General features: G+C 39.8%; 1 protein-coding gene across 1 annotated transcript; it reads left to right on the top strand.

Moving 5' to 3' along the window:
• Positions 1 to 1,064: 1,064 nt before the first annotated feature.
• fxyd5 (FXYD domain containing ion transport regulator 5) lies at positions 1,065 to 9,636 on the top strand. The gene is made up of 10 exons (XM_028580164.1): positions 1,065 to 2,624; positions 4,186 to 4,231; positions 7,059 to 7,151; positions 7,263 to 7,406; positions 7,495 to 7,545; positions 8,152 to 8,208; positions 8,623 to 8,652; positions 8,739 to 8,813; positions 8,903 to 8,948; positions 9,422 to 9,636. Exons 1-10 carry the CDS (start codon positions 2,571 to 2,573, stop codon positions 9,444 to 9,446), a joined length of 621 nt encoding a protein of 206 aa, XP_028435965.1. The 5' UTR covers positions 1,065 to 2,570; the 3' UTR covers positions 9,447 to 9,636.
• Positions 9,637 to 11,637: the final 2,001 nt, after the last annotated feature.

Below are 11,637 nucleotides of genomic sequence, written 5' to 3'. Positions count from 1 at the left end.
AGAGCTGCATTCCCTCAATTAGGCTCGCTATTCTCCATCATGAGCTGTCAAGGAATGTTTGTCTCATTACTGAACAATTGTTTAAGTTCCTGTCAAGATGACTGCTGTGTTCATACCAAAAGCCTGTTCGTGATGCATCATTTTGGCTCAGGCAGGAACAGTAATCTGCTAAATTGAAGGCTTGACAGCTCAATACTGTATGTCAACTTCTATTTTTCCTCACTCGCCTCATGAACGTTTTGATATGATGCGTTCAGAAGAATCTCGAGGGAACTCAAACATTCAAGCTGTACAAGCGCACAATTAAGTCAAAAGAGAAACAAATAAGAGACTTTAATCACCTCAGCTCTAGGAGTGTTTTCATGCACTCTTTTGTTTTGTTTTTTTGGGAAAACAAAATATGAGATTGAATAACGGTCCTTCATCACTTTAACAGGTTGTGCTACCAGTGGGGAGCTAACTCAAATTTCTGCAAACCCTGTCATTGCTCTCATTATTCCGAATTTTCAATTTGAACTAAATAGAAATCAAAGCAAAAGCAACCACAGGTTTTACAAATTAGAGCACAATTTTACTGGCAGTTAGTATGACTAACTTTGTCGCTGTGCTCTCCTGTTGTCAGTAATAAGGATGTTATTTGCCCTCCGTGGATGAAAGAATACAACTGAATAAATCTAACAGTAGTCCATGAAAGACAACTAGGAAGCGAAAACACAATTAGTTGTTCATTTTGATCCCGGCAGATCGGAAAGAGCATATTTAGAGGAGTTTGAATACTGGCCATAGTGTATGTACTGCAGACCACATGGAAAGGCAAGAGTCAAAATAAAACCACAGAGAAGTAGAAGTACTTACTGTATATAGAGCGTAAAAAGTAAAATAACAAAAAGTTGAGATTTTTCTCATTATGTAAACACTGCACACTTACAGTCCACATTTGTCTCCATTTGAAAATAGTGAAGGCTTCATTAAACAAAATTCAAATCCAAACAAACATTACTCTCCAGGTATTCCCCCGAATGTATACAAAGAATATTTATCAAAAGAAACATATCTTTCTTTTTCAAGTCACATTTAAACCAGGGTGTATTTTTTGTTTTTCATATGTAAGCCCATTTAAATCCTTGAATTCACTCACTCATTTAAATGCACACACACTCCCATTCCAACACAGAGATAAAAAGATAACTAAAGGACAACAGAGAGAATAACAAGTTGTTCTCAAATATATTTTTTAATGTTTATCTACACATATATGTAAACCTATATACATAAAATAAATATTGTATGATGGGGAAAAAAATAAAAAGCAGAGCAGAATCCTGTAATCAATAAAAAGTCCCAGCAAGAGACGATAAACAAGATGATAAAAGTGGAAAAAAGGAACACATTAGTAAGTGTTATATTAACAGATTGACATTTTTCTAATCATATTTGTGTACAAGCAGATTGTGATAACTTGCCAGGTTACATCTCATAATCCGGATTATTGACTGGAAGCATACAAGTGGGTGAGTTAACACTTTGTTTATATTTTCCCTGTTAAAATCCTGAGGAAAAAAAACATTGCAACACTCATTGCAAACGTAAGGATGCTCATTATAAAGCGTTAACAATTTCTTTAGAGGAACCATAGAAATGTGACAAGCTGATCCAAAAGCATCCCCAGCACTCTGGACAAAGACTGTCCTCTGCTAGTGTGGATGAATCGCAAGCTTTGTCTGCTGTAACAGTCTAAGTTTGTGCTTCTCAGTTGGGTAATGCTGTTGGGTCACAATCACACAGATCAATCCTGCAGGCTTGAAGCAATAGTTGAAAAATCAGACGAAAACCTACAGATTTAACAGGTTGGCTGTGCCAATTTGATAATGCAATTAGGTGTGTATACGAAAGAGATACAGACTTTTTAATGAGGTTTTAAGATGTTTAAAAATATACTCAAGAATTGCTTCTATAGAGTAGATGCTTGTTTAATAAGTTGGTATTTTTACAGGAAAAAAATATATTTATTTAAAGCTGCACATATTTTAGAACATCCTCTGTCTGTTTTTAAGGAAGGCTTAAACTTCAATAAAAGGAAGAAATATTATGAAAGATTTCACCTACTGCATGTTTAAGTAGATCAACAGTTTTTCATTACAACAAGGTCATTCATTTCTTGTTTGTGAGACAGCAACATGGACACAGACGACAGATGGACCTGTGAACAGAACAGATTGTATAAACATGGAGAAAGACAGGATGACAGACAGACAAACACACAGGTACAATTAAAGACGGCACACTGTAAAACAGAAATGAAAGTAGGAAGACAAGCTGCCGTGCTGAGAGATGGCTGAACTGCAGCCAGAGATCCCAGCAGAGCGAATGAGAGTGAAAGTCTGGACGCCAAAGAACAAGAAGGAGGAGGCCATGTCATGAGAGAGTGGGTGAGCGAGAGACTGAAAGACTGAAACACAGTTCAGGCAGTTGGATGAGGAAGTAGTGATGGTGAGTACATGGGTGTGGTGGCTTAGCAGTTAGCCCATCAGCCTTTCAGAAGTGACATACAGAGGAAAAAGCACTGGATAATGAGGCCCTGGATGAATCTCTGGACTCGGGCACCTCACAGGATGGATACTAAGGTAAGCATAATAGCCTGGATGGATAACTAAATATCAGAGGGCTGTGGGGTGTTTTGGTGAGGCAGACTGAAAGGAGATTGATGGAGGATGACAGACAAGCGGATGAACAGACAGACGGAGAAGGAGCGAGAGTGCTCGATGTGACAACAGGCAAGCAGGTGAGGCTAGGGGAAGGGAAAGACGCCTGTATAGCCCAGGGGAAACAGGCCTCATCTTGACATATGCTCTGGAGTGAAATGAAGATTGGCATGACCTGCTAATCTGAGCTGTCACAGCTCATGATGGCCACAGACGCTCACCTGTCACACTGTTCCAAACCCGGAGGACGAGCTGCCACCAGAATAGGTCAAAGATCGAGATTAATTTTCTGCTGGGGGTGGATTCAAACCGAGCCACTTGCCTAGGCTTCCATCCGTCAGTCTACCTGCCTCTGCTGTGCCTGCTTGGCAGCTTTTGTTCTCGGAGTTGCTGTAAAATCATGCAATATTGGACAGCTTTGTGCCTACTTCTGTTTTTCTATAGTGTTTTGTTTCAAGCTAGGGGCAATATGTTTTGAGGGGGAGGAAAGGGTATGTTTCCCCACTGATTCAGAGAACGCTGCTCACCAGTGCAGGATTTCCATTATGCTTAAAGGAGTTGTTTTGACACATCCTCCAATGCCATTTTTTTAATTGGTGACAGTAGCAAACTTAAACAATGTGACAAAGTTTGATCAGTTCAACAGAAACACGTGTGGGAGGATTGCATACACAATGTGCTGCCTCGATCACTCATTTTTGACAAATGAAAAAAAAAATGTGGTTATGATATGTGTATCTTATGAAGTTTGGCATATGAAATAAGACTATTTTCTGCCATGCCGTGTGAGAAGTGTGAGAGAGGCGTGCTTTTAGGAAGAAGAAGTTGCCATGTGGTGCTAAACCTCAATGAGTGCAACTTCCTGCCTGGTAGATTTGTATAAAATGTTCAAGATTGAAGGCTCCCTGACTTCAGTTCTTTAATTTGCCATTTATCCAACTGTATCCCCATATGTATTCATGTTTAACTGATTTTATTTTACATTCTATTTTTATCTCTATTAATACATACTGTGTGTATATGTTTATACTTATATTGTTTATATTCTTTTTATCCTTCTTATATTTAGAGAATGTGTGACATGCACCAACAACACCATGACAAATTCCTTGTATGTGTAAAAAAAACATACTTGGCAATAAAGCCCATTCTGATTCTGATAGCTGTGGCTAAAAGAGACATGAATTAACACTGTATCTCTGTGTGCTAATGAGCAGCCATTTTGTCTGGATGTTGTGTATATGCTCCAATCCTCTGCAACAGATCTGGGGTCTGCATTTATATGACCAGTCTTCATCTATGGAGTCACCTGTAATATCTGAGGGGCTCTGGGTTATTTTGCAGAACTTAGATAAAGTGCCAAACACAAGTTGTGATAAAACTGCACCATGCAGTTGAAAGAGAATTTGTTGAGACACAACTCGGTTTATACTTTCTGCATCATTATTTTTCCTCCCCCCACATAATGTTTTCTTTTTTTCAGATGTATTTGACTTCCTTGACCTTCTTCCTGCTTGTCATGTCAAAAGGTGAGTGTATGTAACTTTTGCTGAAAAGAAGCCATATTGGTCACAAATTGTGTTGTATTGCTTATGAGTTCAACATATTGTTCGAGGAGGAAGAATTTGTTATTTCTTCTTTCAGTATTGTGTTGCTTTAATAAGCTGCAACTTACAGGGTTAGGCTACACTAACAATATAGTATTAGTCATCTCTATAAAATTGGGGGACTTTTAATTTAAAAATGTAAATTTAATTTTGGGAACTTATTAAGCAGTCCCTGCAGACCTGCAGACCCTATGGGCCCTATCTTGTACCCAGCGCAATTGACTTTGTACACCGACGCATAATTCTTATTTTGCACCCGACACACAGCAGACTTTTCCCTCCACAGACGCACGTCGGTAAATTAGGGAATGAATTTGTGCTCCCGGGGGCGGTTCAACGAAAAGTGGAGGCGTGTTCAGGCGCAAACGTTCCATGATGCTATTTTGCATGTCAGAAAACAATTCCGCCACAGACCAGGAAAAACCTAGTCTAAAGTCAGTGGCGCGTTATTCCAATGCTATTTTAGGGGCGCATGCTTGGCCATAATGTAGCGTGCACACAACGGGCATACACCTTGCTTCCCTCATCTACACGGATGCAGCAGTTCCCATTTCTTTTATTACTGAAAATGCGCTTCCGTTGTTTGGATCAGTCAGGAGGCACTTTACAGTACAGTCCTCAAAAAGTCGCAGCATTCTTTGTGGCTGGTTGTGTTTTACACAACATTTCCATGAATCATGGATGTGTTGATGACATAAATGAGGAAATATTAGAGGACTTAAAGGAACACGGCAACTTATTGGGAATTTAGCTTATTCACCGTAACCCCCAGAGTTAGACAAGTCCATACATACCCTTCTCATCTCCGTGCGTCCTGTAATGCTGTCTGACGGCTCCAGCGGCAGCAGGCCAGCGCAGAACATGCAGGTGAATGGTTCCAGCAATCCTACTGCTCCGAATAAGTGACAAAATAACGCCAACATGTTCCTATTTACATGTTGTGATTTATAGTCACAGCGTGTACAAAAAACAACGTAACATGAGACACAGCCGTCTTTTAACTGTAAACAAACCGGGAACTATATTCTCAGGCGGAAGAATATAGTACTTGGGCGGAGTGATATGCTCGCAGCAAGCCTGTCTGAGAATATAGTTCCCGGTTTGTTTACGGTTAGAAGATGGCTGTGTCTCATGTTACGTTGTTTTTTGTACACGCCAGACTCTAAAATCACAACATGTAAATAGGAACATGTTGGCGTTATTTTGTCACAATTTGGAGCAGTAGGCTAGTTGGAACCAGTTACCTGCAGGATCTGTGCTGGGCTAAGCTAATGCTGGAGCCGTCAGACAGCGTTACAGCACGCACAGAGATGAGAAGGGTATGTATCGACTTGTCTTACTCTGGGGGTTATGGTGAATAAGCTAAATTCCCAATAAGTCGGCATGTTCCTTTTTAAGGAGTGATGTTGAACTACGGAGGGATTGGACACTTGAGGGTCCGGGAGTGGCAATGCGCGATGCGCTCCTGGTGGAGCAGGTGGACGAAGATGGAGTGGGGGGAGTAGGAAGGGGCACAACAGGAGCAGGTGGTGTGTTTGGAGGCCCACGCTCCATGGCTGCAGCAATCCTCTCCAGACTTGAGGAGATGCACCCGAGAGGCCGCAGCAACATCGCCACCCGGACAAGACGGGCATTTATTACTTTGCCGCATCCCGGACAGCTCCCGCTGGCGTGCGCCAGGCAAATCCGACGTCATAATAGCAATCCAACAAGCGCGCCTGCTCTTAAAGGGAATGTGAGATGACGCTCTGATTGGTTATTTTCACGTTACGCCCAAACCACACCTAGCTACTTCAGACCAACCCATTTTAGATTTGCGTCGGGTGCCGGTATAATAGCAACAGCGCCGAGATCCGCCCACAAAGATACTTGCGTTTTGCGTTTCATACTTGCGTTTCAGATTGTTAAAATAGGGCCCTATAAGTGCTGGGTAAATGCTCATATGCATGATGTCATCAGGGTTACTTTCTCAGAGTAGTACTCCTCATTATGAGTAACATGACCCAAATGTGTAAAATAGGTGGAGTTCCCCTTTAAATGCTGACAGATTTACATAAAGTCTTATTATATATTTAGGACTAAGATAATGTAATAACTTGTAAGAAGTATACATTATAATGTGGGTCCTAATAGGCTTGGAAGACTAAAGGTCCAGCTATCTTTGTCCAGATAAGGGATAAACTCATGTTAAACATCTTAGAACTGTAGATGACTGTAATATAAAAAGTTTACTAAACAAAATAAAGGTTTTTATCCACACACAACATATGTGACATCAAATATTAGAGTCAGCAATAAATCGTAACACCCTTTGTCATTTTCCCCGCATATGTGTTCATTAAAATAGTTGGAATCACAGCATTACCCCGAGAAAGTAGAGGTTTTGTAGAGCTTCAGCACTAATTGGAAGGTGCTGAGAGAGTAAACAGACAATGGCCTGACTGTACCGCAGTGTCACACAACAATCCAGCTCTGTTGTAGCCAGAGGTTTGGTAAGAGCTACTTCTTTGTAACTGTGCCGCACTGCCCCACTCACAGGACTATTACTGTGACATACTCTCATACATTCTCAAGTCTGGCCTCTGCTAGGAATACATCACAGCATTGTTTGACAAAGTCACTGGGGGTAAACAACACTGCTCTTTGTTCTTCCTGTAAAGTTTACTGTAGCTATCGAGGCCTCGCTCTAAGGCTTCATATGACTTGTGTTTTTGGTGATTAAAATGTGTTTTTTTTTTTTCCCCCGCAGTGTCAAGGGCTCAGACTCCCACAACCGTGGATCAAATGCAGTCTGTGAGCAACATGGCAAACTCAACAATGCCCGCTGCTCCGACTCCCACTGGTACGGTAGCATACTCATGGCTATGCTGAGAAATGCCTCGTCTGTCTGTCTGTCTTGATCATCAGGCGTTTTTCAGTTTCATGTAATTCAGTTGCTTTCTTGATGTGACAGGAAGAAGAACGGAAAGCAGAGTCACCAGAGGTGCTGACTCCCCCCCGGAAAGTCTCCCTGCTGAACAAACCACAAGCAAACCCATTAGCACCAGCAACCCTGTCTATGTCAATAACACCACATCAGAAATTAAGAATTCAACAGGTAGTGGTGTGTTATTAGTGCTGTATACGTGACACCCATAATTTCAATTCAACCTGATGTGATTCTTTTATGTTCCCTTTCCCTTTAGCTCCCAATAAGGGAACAACAAAACCACAAACAAAGCGCACCCCCCCTCCAGGTAACAATCTGCACCCTCTCCATCACATGTTTCAACACCCAGTTGGTAGAGCCATTGGCTGCTAGATAGACCGTGAGCACTCCAGCAGGCTATAACAGCCGCTCACACCAGTAGCAAAGGCTTACAGTAAGCTTTCTCACTTTAAAACTAATTATGAGGTAATAGAAAATGGTACACTCTCTGTCCTCGTTGAGATATACACAGGAGTATTTCTGCTTCATTTTACAGCACCAGGGAAAGGGAGAGAACTAGAGTGAGAGCGACAGAGAGAGAGCGCTGATATGCTTTAAAAAGTATCCGCCTACATTTCATATGAGAGCCGTTCCACTGAAATATTCAGAAATTCAATAAAAATCGAGTTAAACATAGGAATAAACCTGGAATTTAATGAGAAGTAATTATGTATGGACTTGTATGGCAAAGATAAGGAGTCAATATACCAGAAAAAAATATGGTCCGATATATGAAATGATGCATTTGCATTATAAAACCTGTGCATTATACATATTAGACATTATTGATGTTAAATACAGAATAAAAAGGGGTCTAACAAACCCTAACTAAAATGTCAAGGAAACTAATGTTTTTTAATGTCTGTTTTTTCAGGATCTACACGGACATCCTCCCCATCCAGTACTACTAGATCCACCATAGTTGCCTGGGGTGACTAAAACTTCTACTACTTCATAGTTACCTTAACTGCCACAGGCGTTGCCGTTTTATTGTTATCTCATGGCAGATTGACAGTATCCCCATTCCCTGTCTTCCAAACAAAACCCATGGCGGAGTGGTAGAGCACCTCACTTCCTCTATTGCCTACAGATTAATGATTGATTGTACCTTATGCAAGAAGAGATAAGATATGTGTCCTCATGCTGTGCTGGCTTACCATAGATAGGATTTTGATACACCATCATCAGCATGTCAGTGGGGCCAGTAGATCTGTCATGTTATCTGTGACTGTTGTTCCCCGGTGATCCTTTCTCTCTTTTTTTTTTTTCATCCTGTGTAGAGGATTCCTGTGTTCAACAGTCAAACTTAATTCAATACTTTTCTTTATGCTTTTACTTCTTCTAGATGAAGCTTGGGGCAAAGATTTCACCTATGGTAAGAAGCTCCATTTGACTGTTATTTGTCTTATTACCTGTTGTGTCCACATGGTTAAGTGTTTGATTTGTGTTTTGTGTGTCTAGATTATGAGTCCCTGCGTTATGCTGGACTGACCATTGCAGCAGTACTTTTCATTGTGGGCATCATGGTTGTTGGCTGTAAGTATGACTCTGAAAGCCACTTTTGTCACCCCCTACAATTATAGTCAACTGCCCTTTTCACTCTTGAGCTTGTCTCTTAACTGTAGGTGGCAAGGTCTGTCGGCTGCATAGCTGTCGCAAGAAGTCATCTAAGTAAGAACTTACAGCTTTTTCTTTCATTTATTCTAGTGACTTTTCAAATTTTTGCAGTGTTTGAGAGGTGCATTATTAGCGCAAGTGCTGAATAATTTAAGACAATGAAAGCTGATAGACAAAAGTGATGTGTGACTAAATTACAGTCAATGTGCATGAAGGGTAGCCATGCTTATATTACGCTGTTGGGGAAACTGCAGTTGAATGAGTTAAGTAATTTATATATCACAGGCTGCTGGGTGATATATGACAAACAATCAGCCACTTCATATATACAGTATATTAGCTCAACAGAATGCTGACTAAAATCTCTGTGATGATTAATAGATCAAAATGATTCTGATAAAGCTTTTTGTTGGGTGCACACATTGTTTATTTTCCTTACGGTGGTAGCTATAATTCGGTTTGATAAATATAACTGATTGCTTAAATAGTGCTTGATTCTTTTAATGTTCTGCATGTTTATTTTCCAGAACATATCGAGTGGTCCAAGGATAAGAAGAGAGAGATCATGCAGACATTGATAAAAGTACAGAGCTGCAAGAAACCAACCAGGTGTTCATCAAGGGAAAAACAATCAACTACAACCTGGCAGCATGTGTGTGAATCTGGACTGACTGACTGTATGCTGCTTGGTAACAGTGTCATATACTGTAGAAAAACACTGAATAAACATAGAAAACGTGAATCATTGTGACGAGTGGAAAAAACCTAGAACCATCACACGCTTCATCTTTGTCAAATGTAATTTTTATACTTGGCAAAACAGCACTAAAAAAAGTAAAGGGATTATTTAGTTTGGCAAATAATGAAGAGATGATTCATATTTTAAGAACACCTCTAGCCATGAAGCAGGCTTGTTTCTAATGACCTTTGTATCTTATAACTGATAACACAGCCATAGGCAGTGTCACACAGCCAGGATTATTTTTAAAGGTTATGAAGAATAACACAATAACATCCCATATTTGACAATCTTGCACGACAGTTACTTTCCATCTGGATCTGAAACCGAAGCTGGCTCACTTTCTCTTCCTGATAGATACTGCACGCTCTTTACACTTTCAATCTCAACAAAAATGTAATGTTTAGTAAGGGGTGTCTAAGCCTCTTAGTGGCTCTGTGCTTGTAAATGAGTAAAGCCCCTAGATTAAACAAGATCCACTGGCATTATCTTTGCATCCATATGGCATCAAAATGATGCAGACAACAAACTGGGAGAAGCCAAGCAAATTTTATAACAGATTTAATGTCAAAATCAACAAAGTTCAGCATACCTACATAACATACAGTAGTATTCACTGTTCCAATTGCTATCAGAACAAAATCAAGGACAGAGCAGATGTGCAAACAGAATCATGATATGACTGCAATTGTTTTCAAATTGTTATATATTACATACTGATATGATGAAAAATCTATGTGAATGCCCTTGGCACAAACAATAAGCCTACATACAGTATGGGTTCATTTGGATACTTTAAGTCCAAATTTATTTATATATTTTTTTGCTGCAATATGACACTAAAATACAAATATTTTACATAAGAGTTTTTGGCAAATAATTGACTCCTATCTGCCACAACATTGTTTTTTTCCATACTATTTATACATGAACAGTGGAGAGAAGACATCACCCCTTAACCCATATCTAAAAAAAGACCATTTCCATCAAGAGATTTAAAGCATGTATAGGTCCGTATATCTGTAAATACATACAATATATTATATATTAACGTAACATTTCCACATACATCCCATTGAAAAAGAAACAAAAGCTCAACTTTTATATTTACATAAGTAAATGTTACAGCAGAGAGGTTTTACAGGAGGGAATCAGCGAGTAGAGTTTGGTCACATGCAAGGAGCAGGCTGGACCAAATACTGCATTTTAGACTACAGACATAAAAAACTGAAATGTTTTGTGCTAGAATTTTTGTCCAATTGTCCTCCCTTTGAAATGTTGACAGATATTGAAGGTGTTTTGGGAAATGCTACGCTCTTGAAAAATAACACACTGTACACATAGTTCTCAAATATGACCGGTAAATCAAATGCACACAATAATCACATCTGCCAATTTGTTTGTGTTAAATTAAACTGGGATGCATCATTTTTAAGCTGATGCTTCAGCACATACCCTTTACCCACTCTACACCCTGATAAGGACGTGACTGCAAAATTGTTTTTCCTCTCAGGTCTGGCTGGACTGGAGCCAGGCCCTGTCCCCAGTGGCAAGATTAGCGGCAAGATTTAGTGGAAGAGGAAAGTCATGTAGCCATTCCCAGTTACACTTACTCCCTTATAAGTGTCCTCCTGAAGCCACAAATAAAATAAGGTCATATTAAACAGGAGCATGTCCTATTCCCCTTTAACCTTTGCCACAGAAAGGTTCCCTTCTCTCTATTGAAACAATATAATAGAAATATTCTTTTTTTCATAAGTCATAATTGATTTCCATTTAAATGAAAACAGAGAAGCCATAATTCTCTGCATGTATGAAACAAAGGCATTACTGGTATTTTCTACACTATTTCTCTCACTCACTCACACACTCTCACACACACACACACTCTCTCACTCACTCACACACACACACACTTAATTTGCTGCCTTGCAAGAAGATATTCACACTAAGATGTTTGGCTATTTCCACTTGTTGTCCTCTTATATTTATATATATATATAT

The sequence above is a fragment of the Perca flavescens genome, chromosome 6 (genome assembly GCF_004354835.1).
Source record: "Perca flavescens isolate YP-PL-M2 chromosome 6, PFLA_1.0, whole genome shotgun sequence".
Classification (NCBI taxonomy): Eukaryota; Metazoa; Chordata; class Actinopteri; order Perciformes; family Percidae; genus Perca; species Perca flavescens.
This window is presented reverse-complemented; position numbering and strand designations above follow the sequence as displayed.